This window comes from Linepithema humile, chromosome 6 (assembly GCF_040581485.1).
Source record: "Linepithema humile isolate Giens D197 chromosome 6, Lhum_UNIL_v1.0, whole genome shotgun sequence".
In the NCBI taxonomy this organism is placed as follows: Eukaryota; Metazoa; Arthropoda; class Insecta; order Hymenoptera; family Formicidae; genus Linepithema; species Linepithema humile.
The window spans coordinates 4450800-4474497 of NC_090133.1; the positions used below are offsets into that span (position 1 = coordinate 4450800).

The 23698-nt window shown below is 35.3% G+C and overlaps 2 protein-coding genes and 1 pseudogene across 3 annotated transcripts; 1 reads left to right on the top strand and 2 right to left on the bottom strand.

Moving 5' to 3' along the window:
• Positions 1-8565: 8565 nt before the first annotated feature.
• Positions 8566-10278, bottom strand: LOC137000431 (uncharacterized). The gene is made up of 5 exons (XM_067356923.1): positions 10260-10278; positions 9842-10004; positions 9647-9764; positions 9477-9569; positions 8566-9393 (listed from the first exon to the last, which is right to left on the bottom strand). The coding sequence occupies exons 1-5, from the start codon at positions 10276-10278 to the stop codon at positions 9277-9279; spliced, it is 510 nt and encodes a 169-aa protein (XP_067213024.1). The 3' UTR covers positions 8566-9276.
• Positions 10279-16317: 6039 nt separating this feature from the next.
• LOC137000651 (uncharacterized) lies at positions 16318-19492 on the top strand (annotated as a pseudogene).
• A 15-nt stretch (positions 19493-19507) lies between these two features.
• LOC105670113 (uncharacterized) lies at positions 19508-22776 on the bottom strand. 2 transcript variants are annotated; one of them, XM_067357861.1, is made up of 7 exons: positions 22140-22776; positions 21775-21910; positions 21261-21329; positions 20958-21188; positions 20709-20879; positions 20541-20626; positions 19508-20450 (listed from the first exon to the last, which is right to left on the bottom strand). In XM_067357861.1, exons 1-5 carry the CDS (start codon positions 22152-22154, stop codon positions 20794-20796), a joined length of 537 nt encoding a protein of 178 aa, XP_067213962.1. In that variant the 5' UTR covers positions 22155-22776; the 3' UTR covers positions 19508-20450; positions 20541-20626; positions 20709-20793. The 2 variants fall into 2 exon arrangements, with proteins under 2 accessions (XP_067213962.1, XP_067213961.1); XM_067357860.1 differs by having other exon boundaries at positions 19508-20626.
• Positions 22777-23698: the final 922 nt, after the last annotated feature.

The following is a 23698-nucleotide window of genomic DNA, read 5'->3' on the forward strand; positions in this document are numbered from 1 at the left end:
ACAATATTTATTAAAATCTGCCAGTTCACGAATAAATCGTCTTTAGCTCTCTTTTTTCTAAACGGTCAGCTGACGTTAGATCGCCTCTGAATATATTTATTAAAAATTGTTAGCTGACGTTAGATCATCTCTGGCTTTTGTAATTCTAAATTGCCAGTCCACGAGAAAACCGCCTCTGGCTTGTCTTATTCTCTATTGCCAGTCCACGAGAAAACCGCCTCTGGCTTGAAGAGAAGAATAAGAATTCTCTAATGCCAGTCTGTTTATTATTGCCAGTCCACGAGAAAACCGCCTCTGGCTTGTCTTATTCTTTATTGTAAGATACTTTTATTACGTCATATGCTCTATGTATATATATATATATATATAATGTATATTATATGCTCCATATTATTTATATTCATATCAAAATATCTTTCTAAAAAATTGACATCATTTTGTATACTCTTTTTACAATAAATGTATATGATATATGCCATATTTTTTATTTCTAAAGCATGAAATATAAAGATATTTTTAATTTTTTGTGTTTATCATTTGTAAAAAAATCTTGATAAAAGAAACAACATTAATTTTGTGACTTGCAATAATCTGTTTTATTATATGCTTCTTTTAAATACTTACAATTAGCCTTATTTTATGTGATTAACTTGGTATTTAAAATACGTATCAAAATCAAAAATGTATTTCTATTACAGTAGAAAAGAAACATTCTTGTCTTACAACAGAAAGAAATGGCAAAATATAATATTGTCTAAAGTACAGTCCAATAAAAACTGTTAAAATTGAACATCTTATAAAACCACCGTGATTCATGAAAAATCAGAACTATTATTTCAAAAATATAGACATATTTCGACTGTGTGTTTTAAACTGCACTACACATTCAAAATTCACAGAATAAATTTATTTCTGCAAAGTTGTGTATAATGTCAGTGGAAAAGTGATTTATTTGTTATTACATATACATGATATTTTACCATTCCTCTCTGATGTAAGATTACAATGTTTTCTTTTTACTGAATTAGAAATTAATTTTATATTTTGATGTGTATTTTAGATACCAAGGTAAAATAAGGCTAATTGTAAGTATTTAAAAGAAGTATATATTGAAACAGATTATTGCAAGTCACAAAATTAATGCTTTTTTTAAACAAGATTTTTTACAAATAATAAATACAAGAAGCTAAAAATACCTTTATATTTTATGCTTTATAAATAAGTTATATGACATATACATTTATTATAAAAATATAGACAATATATAAAATAATATTAACTTTTTACATAGATACTTTGATGTGTGAATATACATAATATGGAGCACATAATATACATAATATATACACATAAAGCACTTGAATAAAAGTATTTCACAGAAATTAGAATATTAATGTATGTAACTAAATAATGTAAATGTTTGCAAAAATGTTGCAAAATTTATGTATAATACATACACTTTTTTATCCTTTAGAGTGCCTTCAACTCATTTTTTTCAGCCGGGTTTCGTAGCACATAACACAAACACACACGCACACACACAACTAACACACACATAACTAACCTAAAAGATTCTGTATATGACAGATAGCACTGAGAACTGTATAGCGCCTCTATCCCAAAATCCCGGAACTGATCTATTGCCCTTTTTTACCTCATTATCGTCTATATTGCACGCATGCTTTGCATAAATTCTAATTCAGGAAACATTTTTAGACTACATCTCTGAACTCTATTCTAACAGTTCCCTATTAATCTTTGATATATTCTCTTTCGGCCGGAATGTTAATTTTGCACCTGCAAGCTGTATAATTTTTATATTAAACAAATATTTGTATGCACCGACAGCTTGTCGGTAAAATTTCCAAATTTTTTTCTGTTTTTTGTTTTAAATGTTATACCAGCCGATTCTTTAGCATGTATACTTTAATCACCTAAAAGGATTTGTAATTCTATACATGCAATAAAAAAATTTTCTTAAACTACGAAATTAATTTTTCGTCGGTAAAACAGTACTACTCCAGCATCGCCTTAAGACTTCAAAATTATAAATTTCGAGTCTCACATAGATCAGGACACAAAATGTGCCATGTAGATGCATTAAGCCGCGTCGCGTGCTATGTTGAAAACTTACCTCTAGAAAGACAATTAGAGTTTAAGCAACTGCAAGATTGCAGACTTAAAGAAATAGCGGAAAATTTAGAATTAGAAGAAAGCGATAAATTCGAATTAATCGATGGCTTAATCTTTAAAAAGGGGCCAGACAAACCGCGTTTTGTCGTTCCAGAATCAATGATTCGAAATATTATTTGGGTCTACCATGATGAGCAAGCTCACTGTGGGACAGAAAAAACCTTTGAAGGTATTAGCGCCAATTACTGGTTTCCTTTACTACGTAAAAGAGTACGTAATTACATAGACAACTGTTTAGATTGTTCAATCGCAAATTCTTCAGTTAATTCTCGAGAAGGGGAGTTACAGTTAGTCGACAATCCCAATAGACCTATGCAAATTTTGCATTGTGACCATTTCGGTCCGCTCACTGAATCCTTTGATGGATTCAAACACATCTTACTTTTGGTAGATGCTTTCTCTCGTTTTACCTGGTTGTTTTCAGTTAGGTCTACCGGATCGAAGGAAGTAGTACAACATTTCCTTTCCGTCTTTAATATCTTCGGTAACCCTGAATCGCTGGTTTCGGACAGAGGCACTGCCTTTACGTCGCATGAGTTCTCTGAGTTCTTGGAGGCAAGAAACATTCGCCACCGTCAAGTAGCTGTTGCAGCTCCATGGGCTAACGGTCTCGTGGAACGCCTAAATCGTTTTCTTAAAACTTCTCTAAAGAAAGTCGTAGATGAACCTCAAACATGGAGTTCCAAGGTAGAACTGATTCAGTACGTAATAAATAATACGTATCATTCATCGCTTAAAACGACACCTTCAAAACTGCTGCTTGGATACGATTTGCGTGGTCATTCCGATGTTTCTCTCGTCAGTAAACTGAACGATATTGCTAGAATTGAACTTGATTGCGATAAAGAACGCGATATTAGTCGCAAATTAGCTATAAAAGTCTCTAATAAAATTCGAGACTACAATAAAATTTATTATAACAAAAGACATAGAAAACCGACCCAATATAAAGTGGGAGATTTCGTCTTAATCAGGGACACTATCCTCAAATCTGGAGAGGATAAAAAGTTGAAAACAAGTTATAAGGGGCCTTATCATATCGCTAAGGTTTTGGATAACAATCGTTACGTGGTACAAGACGTACCAGGGTTTAATATAACTTCGCGACCTTATAACTCTATTTTGTCACCTGATCGGATCAAGCCGTGGGTCAAGCCAGATAATGACTAATATATACTTAAGTATAGTATGTAAGTTTGGTTTATATTTACGCGATTAGTCTATAAGTTCTACGTTTTTGCAATTTGTATTATCTAATGTTAAGTCTTGCGATACTGTCTATCTGCGATATTAACCAAAGTATTTTGTCTAATTTAAGGAAAATGTGATATAAACGCATCGAGTTAATTACCAATGCTCAGCGGAAAGTCTGAAAGTTTATTTTGTGAAGTTACAGCATATGTACATCCATATTTTTGTTGTTAAAAGCTTTTGTTGTATTTTTTAACATTGTATTCCATTAGCATTACACATTCGGGTCGAATGCAATTACAGACTGGCCGAGCTGTAAGAGGCTAGTCACTAGAGTGTTGTGTTCCCGGCCAATCTGAAGCGTGAATGTCAGCCTTGAGTCGTCATTGGCTACTTAAGTTTCCCCAGACCAATCCGGTGGGTTCCCGCCAACGGCAATAATTCTGTGTTCTCATTGGCTCACGTGATCGAGCTAAGGTGATGTGAGTTGGGCTGCATGAGCGTGACTTCGGACAAGAGAGTCTGAGTCGAACCGTCCAAGCGTTAACATGCGTTGCGCCTTGATATTGTATTTTACGGTGTATAATACCGAGCAATAAAGTTCTTTTTTTATCCTGACATCAATCTAAATGTATTATACACTTTACGGTTCATTTTATCCCAGGCTCGACTCTTACAAACAGCCATACAATAGAATTTCAATTGCGAGAAAAAAGGTTAAATGACTTTATAAATTATCCGATAAAACATAAACAGACTACACGTAGTAAATTACTAACTAAAAGAAATACGTATTTCTTAAAATCTGCCAGTTTACGAATAAATCGTCTTTAGCTCTCTTTTTTCTAAACTGTCAGCTGACGTTAGATTGCCTCTGACAATATTTATTAAAAATTGTTAGCTGACGTTAGATCGTCTCTGACAATATTTCTCAAAATCTGCCAGTTCACGAATAAATCGTCTTTAGCTCTCTTTTTTTTAAACTGTCAGCTGACGTTAGATCGCCTCTGACTATACTTATTAAAAATTGTTAGCTGACGTTAGATCGTCTCTGGCTTTTGTAATTCTAAATTGCTAATCCACGAGAAAACCGCCTCTGGCTTGTCTTATTCTGTATTGCCAGTCTACGAGAAAACTGTCTCTGGCTTGTCTTATTCTGTATTGCCAGTCCACGAGAAAACCGCCTCTGGCTTGTCTTATTCTGTATTGCCAGTCCACGAGAAAACCGCATCTGGCTTGTCTTATTCTGTATTGCCAGTCCACGAGAAAACCGCCTCTGGCTTGTCTTATTCTGTATTGCCAGTCCACGAGAAAACCGCCTCTGGCTTGTCTTATTCTGTATTGCCAGTCCACGAGAAAACCGCCTCTGGCTTGTCTTATTCTGTATTGCCAGTCCACGAGAAAACCGCCTCTGGCTTGTCTTATTCTGTATTGCCAGTCCACGAGAAAACCGCCTCTGGCTTGTCTTATTCTGTATTGCCAGTCCACGAGAAAACCGCCTCTGGCTTGTCTTATTCTGTATTGCCAGTCCACGAGAAAACCGCCTCTGGCTTGTCTTATTCTGTATTGCCAGTCCACGAGAAAACCGCCTCTGGCTTGTCTTATTCTGTATTGCCAGTCTACGAGAAAACCGCCTCTGGCTTGTCTTATTCTATATTGCCAGTCCACGAGAAAATCGCCTCTGGCTTGTCTTATTCTTTATTGTAAGATATTTTTATTACGTCATATGCTTTATATATATAATGTATATTATGTGCTATATTATCTATATTCATATCAAAATATCTTTTTAAAATGACATTATTTTGTATACTCTTTTTACAATAAATGTATATGATATATGCCATATTTTTTATTTCTAAAGCATGAAATATAAAGATATTTTTAATTTCTTGTGCCTATCATTTGTAAAAAAATCTTGATAAAAGAAACAACATTAATTTTGCGACTTGCAATAATCTGTTTCAATATATGCTTTTTTTAAATACTTACAATTAGCCTTATTTTACGTGATTAACTTGGTATTTAAAATACGTATCAAAATCGAAAATGTATTTCTATTACAGTAGAAAAGAAACATTCTTGTCTTACAACACAGAGAAATGGCAAAATATAATATTGTCTAAAGTATAGTCCAATAAAAACTGTTAAAATTGAACATTTTATAAAACCACTGTGATTTATGAAAAATCAGAACTATTATTTTAAAAATATAGACATATTTCGACTGTGTGTTTTAAACTGCACTACACATTCAAAAATCAGAAAATAATTTTATTTCTGCAAAGTTGTGCATAATGTCAGTGGAAAAGTGATTTATTTGTTATTGCATATACATGATATTTTACCATTCTTCTATGGTGTAAGACTACAATGTTTTTTTTTTACTGAATTAGAAATTAATTTTATATTTTGATGCGTATTTTAGATACCAAGGTAAACGCATAAAATAAGACTAATTGTAAGTATTTAAAAGAAGTGTATATTGTAACAGATTATTGCAAGTCAAAAAATTAATTTTTTTTTTTATGAAGATTTTTTTACAAATGATACATACAAGAAACTAAAAATACCTTTATATTTCATGCTTTATAAATAAGTAATATGACATATACATTTATTATAAAAATATATACAATATACAAAATGATATTAAGTTTTTACATAGATACTTTGATGTGAATATATATAATATGGAGCATATAATATACATAATATATACACATGAAGCAGATAAATAAAAGTATTTTACAGAAATTAAAATATGAATTTATGTAACTAAATAATGTAAATGTTTGCAAAAATGTTGCAAAATTTATGTATAATACATACACTTTTTTTATCTTTTAGAGTGCCTTCAACCTATTTTCTTCAGCCGGGTTTCCTAGCACATAACACACACACGACTAACACACACATAACTAACACACACATAACTAACCTTAAAGATTCTGATGTACATGACAGATAGCACTAAGAACTGTATAGCGCCTCTATGCCAAAATCCGGGAACTAATCTGCTGCTCTTTTTAACCTTATTATCGTCTATATTGCTCGCATCCTTTGCATAATTGTAATTCGCAACGCATTTTAAAATTACATCTTTGAACTCAATTTGAAAGGTTTCCTGTTAATCTTTGATATACTCTTTTTCGGCCAGCACACTCGTTTTGCATGTACAAACTGTATAATTTTTATAAAAAATAAATATTTATATGCATCGACAGCTTGTCGGTAAAATTTCCAAATTTTTTTCTTTTTTTTGTTTTAAAACTAGTGCTTGCCGATGTATTAGAGTGTGTACTTTAACCACATAAAAGAATTTGTAATTCTATTGAAGCAATAAAAAATGCCGTGTTAATTACAAAATTAAAACTCGATCGGTAAGAAAGTGTAAATTCAGCATCCTCTTAAGAGGATCAAGCGAGGATCTTTTTATTGTTTGCAAAGAATGAAAAATTCTTTTCTACGATTAAAATACACGCGATAATAAAGTGCAGAAGCCTAGACTTGAAGGCAAGAAAGAAATAAATTAAAAAAAAAGATTTTTCTTAACCTTTAAAACTGTCAATTTGTGACAATATTCTCTTTATGCATAAATTATGCAACTTGTGTGTACCTTTCCGCACTCTAGATCAGTGCTGTCAGCTATTTGCAACTTTCGGCCGGATTTCTCGATGCACGCCTACTGCTCCCCCTCCTACTGCTCGCGCGTTAACAACGCGCCGCCGGACACTCGTAACTAAGGAGCGCGACGCTTTTATTTTAATTTTTATATTACGCACGGTTCTGAGACAAAGCATCGCGCTTCTTAGTAACGAGTGTCCGGCGGCGCGTTGTCAACGCGCGAGCAGTAGGAGGGGGAGCAGTAGGCGTGCATCGAGAAATCCGGCCGAAAGTTGCAAATAGCTGACAGCACTGCTCTAGATTATACAGAAAAACAACATGGAACCCTCAAAATTGAGCTTAGAAGCTTAGTTTATTACAAGATCTATAGAGAGAAGGTTACCTCATGCGCAAAGAGGGACGAGCGGCAAGAGAGGCAAATGCAGAGAGGGGCGAGCGGCAAGAGGGGCAAATGCAGAGAGGGACGAGCGGCAAGAGGGGCAATGATGATCTCATTGACAAACAGTAGCTGTCTGAGATCAAGATGTATAGAGAGAAGGTTACCTCATGCGCAAAGAGGGACGAGCGGCAAGAGGGGCTAATGCTGTGCGGGGCGAGCGGCAAGAGGGGCAAATGCTGAGCGGGGCGAGCGACAAGAGGGGCAATGATGATCTCATCGTCAAACAGTAGCTGTCTCTCTCGCACGCTTTAGTGTTTTCTCTCTCGCTCCTTTAATATAGAAATGCTTTGAGTTTTTATCGAAAAAATACTTTTATTTTGTAAAATATTGATAGTACTGGAAATTGCGTAATAAAAATTGAAAAGTAAATTAGAAAGGCGCTATAAATTACATATATTGCAAATTATAGCGCTAGATATTTAACGTTTATAATGTTAAATATCGCTGCAACAGATGCATTTGTAATACAAATTGCTTTGTACTCGTATTTAGACTGTAATATCAATGAAAATAAAATATAATTTGGGGATATACACAAAAAACATCATTTGTAAAGTAGTAAAATAAAAAAAAAAATAGTACATATTTAAAAATTATTTTTAAAATAATATTTACTGTTTATATGCATTATTTACGAAAGAAATATTATAAAGAAATTTATTTTTTATATTTAATTGTGAAAACCTCAAAAATTGTCAAGAAATTGTAACTGAAATTCATAAATGTAAGTACAATTCTAGGGTAATATAAAAAGCATCATACACAAATTTATTATGATACAAACTTAAATAATGAAATTGTAATATATGTTTCAACATTGCAAATGTGAATATTTATATGATAAAATTTACAAAGTGTTAACAATTTTCAAATATTTGTTAATAAAATATAAAAATTGTATGTATTTAGATAAAAGAAATATTGTTTAGGTTATGTAGGTTAAATTATTTCTTCGGTTTTGTTCATTTGAATATGTTAGGAGAAATAATTAATATACGTACCTTCGATTTTTACTATATAACCTTTTAAACTGACACATGAAAGTCAATAATGAGAGCGAGTGACAGAGTTAGAAACAGTTAGAAAAGGAAGAACTTTGAAAGAGAGAGACAGCTACTGTTTATATTTGATGATTTAATATTTTTTTCTTATTATCTAATATAACTTGTATTATATTCTGTAGTAAGTACTGTAATAAGTAATATTTTACTTTTTTTTCCATTTATATATATATATTCCATTTTATATATTTTTTAATACTTTTATATGTGTGATGATTTGTGTACATAAATATATATAAATATAATATGTGATGACTATTATATAGAAAAATACAGTAAATACTTTTATATGCAAAAAATAAAATTGTTTTTTATTAAAAGCCAAATAAACTTTTATTTCTAAAAAAACTACAGTATTTAAAAATATATTTGTAATTAAAATAAATTTTTCTTGTATTGTAATGAAACTTAATTTTTCTAGTATTTCAAATTAAAATTAATTTCTCCTGATATTATAACAAAATTAAAACTTTTAAATTACATATAATAATAAAAATAAAATATAATATAAAATAACGGATTTTAAATAAAATTAATAGAAATGTTTAAATAAAATTAAGACAAAATGTTTAAAAGTATAGTAATTTTATAAATTTTTGCTTTAATTCGCTTTTACGCGGTTCTATTGCCGCTTGAAGCTCTGCTGTGACGAGTTTTCCTATTAGAACATCTGTATCGTCGTTTACCGCTTTCTTCTGGGAACACACTTCAGCTGCCATTGTACTTAAAGTATGATTCACTTGATGGAACGCTGTTTCCACCGGGTCAAACTTCCTTTTTAAAAGCTCTCTGCTGGTTCCCCGAAAAGCAAGAGAGTAGTGGACTGACTAAATCCGATCTCTCCGAAACAGGTGTTTGAGAACGATATGAAGATGTCGATGACTGCAAAGGAATATTAAAATTAGTAAATTTTACACTTTCTTAGAATCAGTTGATTCAATTACTCGCGACTCCAAATTACTTACCAATGAAGTTTCTTCATTTGCTACAAGTGATACTGTGTGGCTTATTCCTTTCGACAATGTATACTGGCTGGATATTGAAGCTGATGTCTTGTGCTGTAATGTGAGTAAAACGAGTTTTCAAAACATATTTCTCTAGTAAGATAACATTGATAAAAAAAAACTTATCGCACATTGGAGTCGTCATTGGCGAATATTTTATCTTTCTGAATGATCATTGAATGTTTATTTTTCAACAATGTCTCACTGATACTGCTTGATTGCTTCATACAGTTGACATTAGAAAAGCCTCTGAAATGATAAATCGTTGTTGAATATACTTTGTTTAAATTTATCAATAGATTTATGACTGAAGAAACAAAACAAACCTTCTTTGAGGTATATGTCTCTTTAAGAAATTGAGGCTGTCAAACAAGACCCATTTTTGTCTTGTAGGTTTTTGAGCTCCACTCCTCGTCTCTTGCTCCCACAGCTGCCTCTCTTTGCTGAAGCGTTGGCGAAGACATAGCCATCGATTCTTGCACTCTATAACTATATTATACACGTCAAATATTAACAACTATAATCTTATAATATGTAAAATAGTAATGAGACAGAATGGAGACTGAAACGCAGAAGGGCTATCTCTGATAATGACTCAAAGTCAGTAAAAGGTTAAATTAAAGTTTACTTACGTGTAGTATTTAAAGTAGTGGCAATTTATGTCCATGCATTTTCTGTTGGAAATAGGTGGCTCGCCACGATTGTTTAGTACCGCCCTCTGGTGGCGTTTTTTTGTTATCTCACGTGCAGTTCGGTTCGCCATCTCACTGTCGCGACGTGATATCTCTTCTGTACTTTTTAAGCATACAATATACGTATTTACTTCAAGCTCGGTCTTGTTTAATCGGCTCTCCCAGTCGCGACAATCCTTAACTCTAACAGGTTATGGGCCCAGACCCGCGAAAGTAACAGAAAGTGACTCTCTCTTCTGTCGGACGTAAACGCGCGTGTTGCGTGTCGTGAATCGTCGTTATGGCCGCTACGAGTGTGACCAGGATCGAGCCTCTCGGTAAGGACAACTTCGACACTTAGAAGCTGCAAGTGCAGGCGATCCTCACAAAAGCTGACTTGTGGGAATACGCCAGCGGGGCGACAACGAAGCCCGCGCTGAGCACAAACAATGCGGCTGACGTGGCGGCATGGGAACGCAACGACCAAAAAGCGCGGTCAGACATCATTTTGAGCATCAGCCCGAGCGAATTCAAGCAGGTTAAAAGCTGCGTCACATCACACGACATGTGGGTGAGATTGGAGGAAATCTACCAGTCCAAGGGTCCCGCGAGGAAGGCAACCTTGCTAAAAAGGTTGACCCTCCAGAAAATGGCGGACAACGGTGACGTGCGCGTGCATCTCAACGATTTTTTCGACTCCGTGGATAAGCTGAGCGATATGGGTGTGGATATCAACGAAGACTTATTGACCATTCTACTGCTGTACAGCTTGCCGGGATCTTTTGAGAACTTCCGGTGCGCGATCGAATCGCGCGATGATCTGCCCAAGCCGGAAGCGCTACGCATCAAGATCGTCGAGGAGAACGACGCTCGGAAAAGTGAGGTGCGTGGTGTGTCGTCGGGCGCCATGTTCGTAAAGAAGAACAGTGGCGAACAATACCAACACAAACCAAATGCAAACAAAAGTGACAATAAAAAGAGTGGCAAGAGTGACGACGCGGTTCGTTGTTTCAAATGTAAGAAAACGGGACACCGGGTGAAAAATTGTCCGAATAAAAGTCAGAGCGCGGAAGATGCAAAATGCGCGGATGACGTGTGCTTGAACGTTTCGGCGAATTGTGTGAACGATCCGATTTCGAAGTGGTGCTTGGACAGTGGCGCAACCTCTCACTTCTGTAATGAGGCGGAGCATTTCCAGGAAATGTACGACGCAAAGCACGGCACGCTGAACCTCGCGAATAGTGAGATCACGGACACGGCCGGAACGGGGAAAGCTCATTTTTCTGCAAACGTGCGCGGTCAGAAAAAGAACGTGATCTTGGACAATGCGTTACTAGTCCCGAGCTTACGAACAAACTTGCTATCGGTCGGTAAAATCGCGGATCTCGGATTCGAGATTAGATTTCGAGAAAGCGGTGCCACCGTAATTGACCGAGAAGGAAACACAGTATTAGACGCTCCCAGAGTCGATGGGTTATATTATGTGCGCGAATTCGGACAAGACGCGCGTACGGTTTTCTCAGATTCGTGTGAAAAGGTGTCTCTTAAATTGTTACATAGACGATTGGGTCACGCGAACATGCGCGACATCTCGAACGCCGTTCGAAGTGGACTCGTAAAGGGCATCCAACTTCAGAATTTTGACGAAAAACCGGATTGCGACGTTTGCCTGCAAGGAAAAATGACGAGGACTCCATTCCCCAAGAAATCGGAGCGTCAAACGAAAATTCTGGACCTGGTACACACCGACGTCTGCGGTCCAATGAGAGAGACCTCTCTCGGCGGAGCAAGGTACTCTGTCGAATTCATCGACGATTGCTCCGGTTGGTGTGAGATCCGGTTCTTGAAGTCAAAGGCCGATGTGTACAGGGCAATGACCAAGTACGTGTCTCTCGTCGAGAATCAGAAGGGCGTCAAACTGAAATGTCTGCAATCCGACAACGGGCGTGAGTACACTAGCAACGAGTTCAACGATTTCCTAAGAAAGAAGGGGATTACCAGGAGGTTAACAGTGCCTCACAATCCTGAGCAGAACGGCACGGCGGAAAGGAGAAATCGCACACTCAACGAGATGGCTAGATGTCTTCTGAAGGAATCAAAGCTGCCTAATTCGTTTTGGGCCGAAGCGGTAAACACCGCAAACTATATCAGGAACTGCTTACCTACCAAGAGCCTGAACGGTCGAATGAGGTCGTATGAGGTCTGGACGGGAGAGATCCCAGACGTCTCATGTTTCAGGGTGTTTGGGTGCAAGGTATTTTATCTTGACAGAGATCCAGGAAAAGGAAAATTTGATTCGCGAGGACAGGAGGGAATTTTCCTGGGCTACGCAGACGAATTGAAGGCGTATCGCGTCTGGTCGTCGGTAAAGCAACAAGTACTGATCACCCGCGATATACGATTCATAGAGGATATACTGCCACGCTCAATCGTAAACGATGGAAACAAATCCAAAGAGAACGCGACAAAGCCACGGGAGTTCGTGGAGTTCGAATCCCTGCCGGAACCAGTCGAAGAAGACGTCAACGAAGGGGGAGAGAAATCTCTCGAGGACAACGAGTCTTCTGGTGAGGATGACGACCACGAGGAACCGCTACTTCTGGAGTCTCTCGACCCACGTGAGGACATTTTCCATAGCGCCGATGAAGATGCTCCCGAACCAAACGCCGTCGAGGCGACTACGCGCAGAGGCCCTGGTCGACCCAGAATCATCCGATCCGGCTCAAGGGGAAGACCGACAAAGCAGTACCATCCTACAAGGGTCTCAGTCGCAAACGTCGAGGGAACGCATCAATTGTTCCTGTCGGAGGTCCCTATGAAGGAGGCCATGGATGGTGAGAACGCTGGCGAATGGCGTCAAGCGATCGCAACCGAGATGAAAAGCATCTTAATGAACGAAACGTGGACGTTGGTGGAACGACCTGGTGAAGAGGACGTTGTGGGAAGCCGAATCATTTTGAGGAACAAATTCAGACCGGACGGTACACTTGAGAAGCGCAAGGCACGTCTAGTCGCTCAAGACTTCAAACGACGACTCGGTATCCAATTTGCGGAGACGTTTGCACCAGTAGCTCGGATGGGCACCATTCGCCTCATCGCATCCCTGACTGCTAGGAATGGGATGACGATCGAGCAACTTGACGTCGAGACTGCATATTTAAATGGGCGTTTAAAGAGAGATGTTTACATGCATCCACCACGAGACCTGGAGAGAATTCTGCAGGACATCATTAACTCTGAAGGCCAGACTGAGGTCGGAACCAAAGCGAAGAAGATGCTTTCGGATCTGCGTAAGGGAAGAAAGTTCTGTCTGCTGAGAAAATCCCTGTACGGACTACCTCAGGCTGGAAGGGACTGGTACGAGGAACTTAGTGGCACCCTGAAGAAGTTGGGCGCCACGTCATCGAAAGCTGATCCCTGTCTGTTCTACGTAGGTTCCGGAGAAGACATAACACTGATCGCTACGTATGTCGATGACATACTGATCGCTTCCCGGAATCGTGAGAAGATCGCTGAACTAAGAAAAGGATTGAGCAAGCATTTCAAGGTCAAGAACCTTGGTCCTGTGAAACAATGCCTTGGCATAAAGTTTGATCAATCGGATGGAAAATTAACGATGAGTCAACCTGGATACATCCGCAGCGTACTGGAGCGATTTAAAATGACGGATTGTAACCCGGCGGCTACCCCGGTGGCCTCAGGTCTGAAATTAGAGAAGAACGAAGCTCAACCCAATGAGGACCTAAAATTACCGTATCGCGAGCTAGTTGGGGCGTTAACTTACCTGGCCTCAACCACCCGACCTGATATCTCGTTCGCAGTGAGCTACCTCGGACAGTACAATAACTGCTTCGGCGTGAATCACTGGAAAGCAGCGAAGCGAGTATTGCGGTATCTGAAGGGGACAATCAACGCGGGACTGACTTTTGGCACCGACTCTGGACCAATCGTTGGCTTTGCTGACGCAGATTGGGGTAGCGCTGAAGACAGGAGATCCTTCTCCGGATACATCTTCATGCTCAACGGAGGACCTGTGTCCTGGGAATCCAGAAAGCAACGGACGGTAACCTTGTCGACGACGGAGGCGGAATATATGGCTTTATCGGAGAGTTCCAAAGAGGCCATATTCCTACGACATTATTTAAACGAGCTTGAATTTAACGAGCTAAGCAACATGATGATCTACGGCGACAACCAAAGCGCATTGAAGCTGGCGGAGAACCCCGTATATCATGCAAGGAGCAAACACATCGATATACGCCATCACTTCATCAGAGAAGCTGTTGGGCGAAAGGAGTTCCGCCTAAAGTACATCCCTACCGAGGATCAAGCGGCCGACTTCCTGACTAGGAAGGGACTTGTGAAAGCCAAGCACGTCAAATGTGCAAAGCTGGCCGGACTTAGTGATTTAGACTGACTGTTCGGATTGAGCCTAAATTCGATGTCGATTAGTTAATCATTTTTTTAGTTTAAGTTTTGACCTTACTTGTTCAGACATTGATATTCCTATTTTGAATATTAAAATGGTAAAGAGTTTATTTTAGTAACAATTGGCTCGAGGAGAAGTGTTGGAGATAGGTGGCTCGCCACGATTGTTTAGTACCGCCCTCTGGTGGCGTTTTTTTGTTATCTCACGTGCAGTTCGGTTCGCCATCTCACTGTCGCGACGTGATATCTCTTCTGTACTTTTTAAGCATACAATATACGTATTTACTTCAAGCTCGGTCTTGTTTAATCGGCTCTCCCAGTCGCAACAATCCTTAACTCTAACATTTTCCTTCATATTCGCATCTTTATAATTGTCTACTCTTTTATCATAAAGATATGGGCGAGCACGAACTAATAAGTCAATTAATAATTCATCACCATATTTTATGTATTTATTGGAGTTTTCATCGAATGATTCCAATTTGTCGCTAAAAAATACTTTTCCTTGTCCTCGTCGAAACGACTGGAATAATCACGATGATCCATCATTGCTTCTGATAAAAGTCTTGTACATGTGCATACACGCGCCCAGAATTCGTAAATTAACTTATAACATCCGAACGCAATGGGCGCGTTCAGCAGAACAAATCGCTTGGTAGCAATCGAACATGATTGGCTCTTACTTTTAGAACCAACAAATCAACGTTAAGTGTTGACCAGACGACAATTCAGCAGTTCTGCTGAACGCAGCCAATGACTGCGTTCAGCAGACTCAACAGTTGTAGACTTTCCGTTGAATCTCGACTGTTGATTTGTTGGTTCTAAAAGTAAGAGCCAATCATGTTCGATTGCTACCAAGCGATTTGTTCTGCTGAACGCGCCCAATGATTGGTTGGCAACAGGCAACAGGCACAGAATTTCCGACGTGACGAAATTCTATGTCTATTTCCTGTGTCATAGTCACGGACTAAGGAATAGAGGGACTGAGTATAAAGTCCTAGTTTAGGCGAGAGGGGATGGTAACTCAAGCGTGCGGGGGGGACTGCTTTCCGCCATATTGATGTAGCGATTCTCACACAGAGATTCTGTGTCTGTGACATGGTTACACTCGTGTAGTGGTGCCACTAGACATAACGAGTGGCAAGCATAAAGAGATTAGGCGATTTTATTATTGTTGTATTATAAATTTTATAAAATACTTTAACTTTTATTACTCTGAGGCTCTGCATACAGTAGACAAAATATTAGAAATAGCAATAAACATTTAATATTAAAAAGAAAAATTATTTTACATCTAACAAGAGAATAAAATATATTAATTAGTTCCAATTCTTATTTCTTAATTTATGCATTAATTTTTTCTATTCTTTTTATTTTTAAAATAAATAATTCTAATTCTTTATTTCTAATATTTAATAATTATTTCTATTTCTATTTCCTATTTTGTTTATTGTGCGCAGGATCTGATTTTCATTTCTCACATATACGCAAATAGTAAGTTCTATGTGTGGTGATTACTAAACGAATATGGCGGCCCCCCCCGCCGCAAACGTGCTCCCCCGGTACAGCTTGTGCACCGTCCCTCTATTCCTTAGTCCGTGGTCACAGTTTATTCTGCATTGATATATGGTTTCTGGTGTGTTGGTATTCCTTGTTCCTATTTCTTATTTCTATTCCCTGTTCCTATTGTCTGTTGCCTGGCATTGTGCAAGGGGCTTTAGCGTCAAAATAGGTCACGGTGATCAAAGTTGACGGTGGATTGTGAGAAATGCATGAAAAGAGTTTCTCGTCAAATTTAGCGTCAGTCAGCGGTTATTTTTATCGAAAATGCTAAGAAAAAGATATATATGGTTATCAGAATTCACAAAATTATTGAAACAAAACCGACGACGTAAAAAACTTTTGGTAGCAGTTCTAATAAACGAATTGCAACAACAAAAAAGAAATTATCGTAAAAAACGTTATTGGATAAATCCAATATTTTTGAAACGATATAATCATGGATTTTATCACGCAATCTTTCCTGTTATTATTTTAGAAGAAATGCAATTCAGAAATTATTTTCGTATGACTCCTACACAATTTGAAGAGTTACTAAATTTAGTAGCACCATTTATTGTGAAACAAACAGTGATCCGGGAGCTTCTATCTGCGGAAGAACGGTTATGTCTGACACTAAGGTAAATTCATAAAATTGATTTTGTTATATACTTTTGATTTACTTAACTTATTTATACATAAATTTTTTTTATAAATATCAAATTTTTTATGTTGATTAGATTCCTAGCTTCTGTTGATTCGATAACATCGATTTCTTATCAATATCTTGTTGGATTAACAACTGTGAGTAAAGTTATTGAAGAAACATGTTACACAATTTGGAATTGTCTGCAGAAGAAAGTGCTTCCTTCTTGTTTAAATCAAGACGATTGGTTAAACATTGCTAAAAACTTTGAGACAAAATGGAATTTTAATCATTGCATTGGTGCAATTGATGGGAAACACGTTCTTCTTCTGGTATGTACACGTACACATAAACTCATTCTCTCTCTCTCTCTCTCTCTCTCTCTCTCTCTCTCTCTCTCTCTCTCTCTCTCTCTCTCTCTCTCTCTCTCTCTCTCTCTCTCTCTCTCTCTCTCTCTCTCTCTCTCTCTCTCTCTCTCTCTCTCTCTCTCTCTCTCTCTCTCTCTCTCTCTCTCTCTCTCTCTCTCTCTCTCTCTCTCTCTCTCTCTCTCTCTCTCTCTCTCTCTCTCTCTCTCTCTCTCTCTCTCTCTCTCTCTCTCTCTCTCTCTCTCTCTCTCTCTCTCTCTCTCTCTCTCTCTCTCTCTCTCTCTCTCTCTCTCTCTCTCTCTCTCTCTCTCTCTCTCTCTCTCTCTCTCTCTCTCTCTCTCTCTCTCTCTCTCTCTCTCTCTCTCTCTCTCTCTCTCTCTCTCTCTCTCTCTCTCTCTCTCTCTCTCTCTCTCTCTCTCTCTCTCTCTCTCTCTCTCTCTCTCTCTCTCTCTCTCTCTCTCTCTCTCTCTCTCTCTCTCTCTCTCTCTCTCTCTCTCTCTCTCTCTCTCTCTCTCTCTCTCTCTCTCTCTCTCTCTCTCTCTCTCTCTCTCTCTCTCTCTCTCTCTCTCTCTCTCTCTCTCTCTCTCTCTCTCTCTCTCTCTCTCTCTCTCTCTCTCTCTCTCTCTCTCTCTCTCTCTCTCTCTCTCTCTCTCTCTCTCTCTCTCTCTCTCTCTCTCTCTCTCTCTCTCTCTCTCTTTCTCTCTCCCTCTCCTTTCCTCCCTCCCCCCTCTCTCTCTCTCTCTGTGCGTGCGTGCGTGCGTGCGCGCGTGCGTGCGTGCGCGTAAGAATAAATTAAAAATTTTTGAAATCTTTTTTCAGTGCCCAGATAATGCAGGTACTGCATATTTTAATTATAAACATAGTCACAGTCTTGTATTACTTGCAATTTGCGATGCAGATTATATTTTAATCTTTTTGGACATCGGAGGTTATGGTGACGACGCAGTGACGGTGGAATTTTTAGAGATTCTATAATAGGTCATAAATTTAACAATCGTAAAATAAATTTGCCAACACCAGAATTTCTTACAGTAGATGAATTACCTTTACCTTATGTGCTTGCCAGAGACGAAGCATTCTAGTTAACAGAATATTTATTTCAACCATATCCTGGAAAAAGTTTAAATCAAGAACAAACTATATTTAATTACCGTCTGAGTCGAGCCAGAAGAACGATTGAAAATACTTTTGGTATCTTGGTGAGCCGATGGAGAATTTTGAAACGACCAATTATTTGTACGGTAGAAAAATCCATGAAAATAATACAAGCTATTGTATGTCTGCACAATTGGCTTCGTAAGCAAGATATCGGAGTAAACCAATATGTTGATGAAGCACTTGTTGATCAAAATAGACTCGATGAGTTTGTTCTTGAATCTTGGAGAGAAGATATAAGAGATAGTGCATTAAAAGATATTACTCTATGTGGTAATAACAATAGTACGCAAAACGCAATCGAAATTCGTGAAAACTTCTGCAATTATTTTAATACCGAAAAAGCTGTACCATGGCAATTTAATAATAATATTTAAGCAATGCTTCTATATACTTATTCTTTACATCAGATCTTGTAAGTTTACATCAGTTTACGTTATAATTCTTTATCATGTACATATAACTAAAGAGTGATTTGGAATATGTTTATTTGTTCTTTCAGCAAATCAACAATGATTCACTATACAGTTTGTAGTTAGTTGTCTTTAATAACATGTAATGTCATGTCTCAATACTCTAATTACATCAACACGCTAATTCAAGTACGTATCGCTAATTTAACAGATAAAATTATTTATTATATTAAAAATTATTACTTGATAAAATATAAAATACATGAATGTGTTTACAGGAATATTCAGTTAAACTTTTAATCGGATTAATTTCGCCGATGTGTCAAAATAATAAGAAAACTTGACAGCGATTAATAATGCTTGTGGAAAAGCAACGACTCACATCAGTAGACAGCATCCAATCATGTATTACAAACCTGTTCAACATTATATCGAAATAGGAAGTACTTGAGGTATCTATCGCGTAAGAAATACGAGATGATTGTTGATTAGACAATAAAGCAATTTTTTATTTTAAGCATATAAATCTGATCGAATATATTCATGTTTAAATTATTTTACATTTAATTCTTGGAAATATTCTCATAAATTGCATTAGGAATTGCTCTGGCTAATAGCGTAAATAATTTGCAATTATTTTTACAGAGAGAGCTATACAATTTAATAATATTTAATTATAATTTTTTGTATTTATACAGGAAAGATTGCGTGATAAAATCCATGATTGTAACGTTCTATAAATATTGAATTTATTTAATAACATTTTCTACAACAATTTCCTTTTTGTTTATCGTTTATCAAAACTGCCAAAAGTTTTTCATTGATTTTGTTCGGATAATTTTTTCGTACACTCGCTTTATTAATAAATATTAAGAAAGGTATAATTAAGTAAGAATAAAATAAAACCTTCAACTAGTTATTCAATTTATTTTATTTAGAAACACTTTAATATTTACTTTAAAGCTCACTGAATGTTTAAATATATTATTTAATAACATAATGAACATAATAAAAAATATAAAACAAAATATTCTTATTTCAAGTAATATATGATTATATTAAAAAAATATAATAAAAATAAAAATAAGTATCACCTTTTGTACTATCACTTTTTTTTCTTCTTCCTTCATTAAGATTATGAAAAATGACATGTAAAAAAATCATTTAATGCAAACGTTTTAATTAAAAATATCAAGAAAAATATTAATTCAAGCAAATGTTTAAAAAATTTTTAAATATATTTTGAAAAAAGAAAAGAATATCTTATGTATTATATAAAATATTAAATTTTATATAATACATAAGATATTCTTAATTAAATATTAAATTTTATAATAAATTATTAAAACAAGCTACAGAGCCCAAGCTATTAAATTTTATATAATACATAAGATATTCTTAATTAAATATTAAATTTTATATAATACATAAGATATTCTTAATTAAATATTAAATTTTATATAATACATAAAATTTATTTTTTAATGTCTTCTTGCATAATTATTTTGTTAACTGCAATATTTGTTGCATTATTTTAAATCTAGTCTTTGATGTTAGTTTTTGTAATCTAAATCCTATTAAAGATAAAAAAGAATCCATCGCATTAGGTTCTGGTATCGGAAAAAGAGCTATTTTATCTTCTTTACATATGGCATCTACGACTTTGTCTATTGCACTTGAGGTATCAGTTTTTTTTCTTCTTTTTCCTTCATTAAAATCTAGATTATAGAAACGCATTTTTTTTCAATTATTTATAATTATTTATAATATAATTATTTATAATAATAATTTTACATGTTTTATTGTACCTTTTTTGATGTTTCCTGCATTATTTTCATCATTCGTTAATGATGAGCTTGAATCGACATCACTACTATTTATATTAGACACAGTGCTGTAATGTTATTTATAATTAATGAAACACTTTAATATATAATTTATATAATTACTTAATAAATTTAAATATTTATATTTACGTTTTTAGAAAACAAGAGTCTCTGAGGAAACTCATGGAATGATAATGAGCCCACTTTTGGACTGTATCCCTCCTAGCAGATTCACTCATTCTTTTTCTGATTGTATTATTTTATGATATGTATCATGCAATGATTTAAACTTTTTTTGCGCTTCTTCTATACTTATTTTACCTATAAAGAATATAAATTTATTGTTATTTTTGGTATTTTTTGTATTTAGATATTTTTAGAAATTATTTTGATACTCACCATTTAATGCCAAAACTATTTCTGCCCATAATCGTTGTTTGATTGTACATCTACGTTGCATCAAACGTAAAGAATAATCCCACAATGGTGGCTGTTTTTGTACTTCAAGAATTAGTAATTTTTCTTCATCAAAATTTAATTTGATTCCTGAATTATCATTCAGTTTTGAACGTTTAGACATTTGCTTACGTTCTCTAGAAATGTTTCTTTTTTCTTTTTGTGATATATTATCTAAAAAAAAAACATTTATAAAAATTATTTTCAGAAAGACATTTCTCTATTTAAAAGAATTTTTTTACTTACTCATATTGTTATCAAAAGGCTCTTCTACTAATTCCTTATTGCTTCGTCTTATGATAGTTACACCATTATCTAAAAAATATGAAAAAATATTAACATTTTTTTCAATAAATATAAAAAAAAAGATAAAAATTATGTTATATTAATTATATATTAAAGTTTTTGATTAATTATAATTACAAACATTGCAGCACACACACACACACACGCGCGCGCGCGCGCGCGCACACGCACACGCACACGCACACGCACACGCACACGCACACACACACACATTGCCTAAGACAATAACCATTGAAGATAATTCAAACTTATATTTTTAATACACAATGAAAATGACGCAAAAAGCATTCAAACAAATATAGTTAAAACAAATTACAGTAAAAGTAAATTATTTTTCTCAATTAAAAGTAATTAAAAAAAAAATGCTTTTTTATATTTTAAATTCAAGTGAAAAAAAAAGAAAAAAAATATTTCTACAAATGGAATAGAAAAAATGATAGATAAAAATACACACCTGCTAATGGATAAAAATAGAATGTATTTGGATCAACGGTATAAGAACTATATCCTTCTAGGCAACCATGCGTTATAATATCCTTTTGATTGATTATTTCTTCGCACATCCCACATGTTTGAACAAGTTCACAATCCTAAAAATGAAAAATATTTATTAATAATTTTTTTATCATATGTAATATTTTTTATTATATGTTTACAAACATAAAATATTTACTTCATTCATTTTTCCAAACCTCAAAAAGTATCATTTTTAATTCATTACTTATTCATTCTTTTCATTTTCTTTATATATATATGTAGTATTGGATAATAAATTCAATTATTACTTTTTATTACTTAAATAACTAATATTCTACTTACATATTTAAATTCCATTTTTATTGATAAGGCTGAAAGACCACATGAGACATGCAATCCATGAAATCCAATAGCGAATAGATCATAGCACGCACAGATAGATGATCGCACAGATTGCACGACTTGACGCTAAAGCTGAAAAGATCCAGCTTTTTTTTCTTGACGCTAGTGTCAACTCGAAATCACGTGACTATGGGCAACGCTGAACCGAGCGTCCTATGAATTTGCACCTTCAATGCCAAATTCAAAATCAAACGCGCATCGCGGCGAGTGGTAGCCAGTGGGCCAGCTGAAAGGCTATTTTCAAAGGCTGATAGAATTATGTCTGAAGATCGCAATAAGCTCTCGGGAAAACACTTGAGCCAGCTATTATTTTTAAGTACTCTTGACATCCGCTACTGGCATTTGGAATAATATTATATTATTAATAAATATATTTTTAAGAATAGCATGTTTGTGATGAATTTTTCTTACCCAAACGTTGTGATCCTGATATGTATCAGCATTGAAAAATAAATATTTCAAATTGCAAATTGCTAAACTAAAAAAAATCTGCACGTAATAGTTAAATTTGTATAAATTAAATGAGAAAAAAAATAACATTTTATATATAAAAATTAAATATAAATTTATATAAATATAGATAAATATAAATCAATATAAATATAAAAAATAAAAAAATTGAATTCTATAAATTGAATACGTAAAAAATATATTTTGAAATTAAGAATCAATTTTAATCCTAATGTATCGACATTTATTGATAACGTCGATATTTTGTACCAACATTCTCAATATCGATATAACAGGTTCGATATTTTTCATGTATCGATATAGTGAATAACAATATGTATCGATACAAAACATCGATACATCTAATTCGATATCTAATCCCTAAGGGTGCTGTCTCATGACAAACCATTGAAATATATACCATACTGGAACGAGCACGCCTTTGTTCTCGACCGGTCAGATGGAGATAGCTGTTCGGACCCGGATCTCTCTATCTAACCAACAGTTTTGGTCACGTGTTCACAACTACTACTAGTCGAGAGTAGACGAGATAGAAAGAGAAATCCGGTACCGAGTCACTGCCTTGTCTGACCGTTTTGTCGAATGGAGGGGGTAGCATGTGCTCGTTCCAGTATGGTATATAGTTCAATGTGACAAACAGAACTTCGGAAATCGGAATCTCGGAAAAGTACTAGAGAGGTATCAACCAATCAGAATCATGTAAGATTCCGACTTTTTCGTTGGCTGGGTTCCTCATGGAGTGACTTTTACGGAAAACGGAACGGTATTCTAACCTCAAATTATCTTTTAATTTAGAAAATGTCTTGATTATTTTATATTATAATAAAAAATATATGTAAATTTTATTTTTCTTTATGTATTTTTTTATAATAATTTTTTTTTTTTTTTTGAACAATAACAATAAATTTTTTAATTTTACAGAATTCCGGAAATATATTAGTGCATGGGAAACTCGACAATAAAAATTCCGTACCGACTTGTGACGTCCAATGTAACACGACACACACACACACACACGCACGCACGCA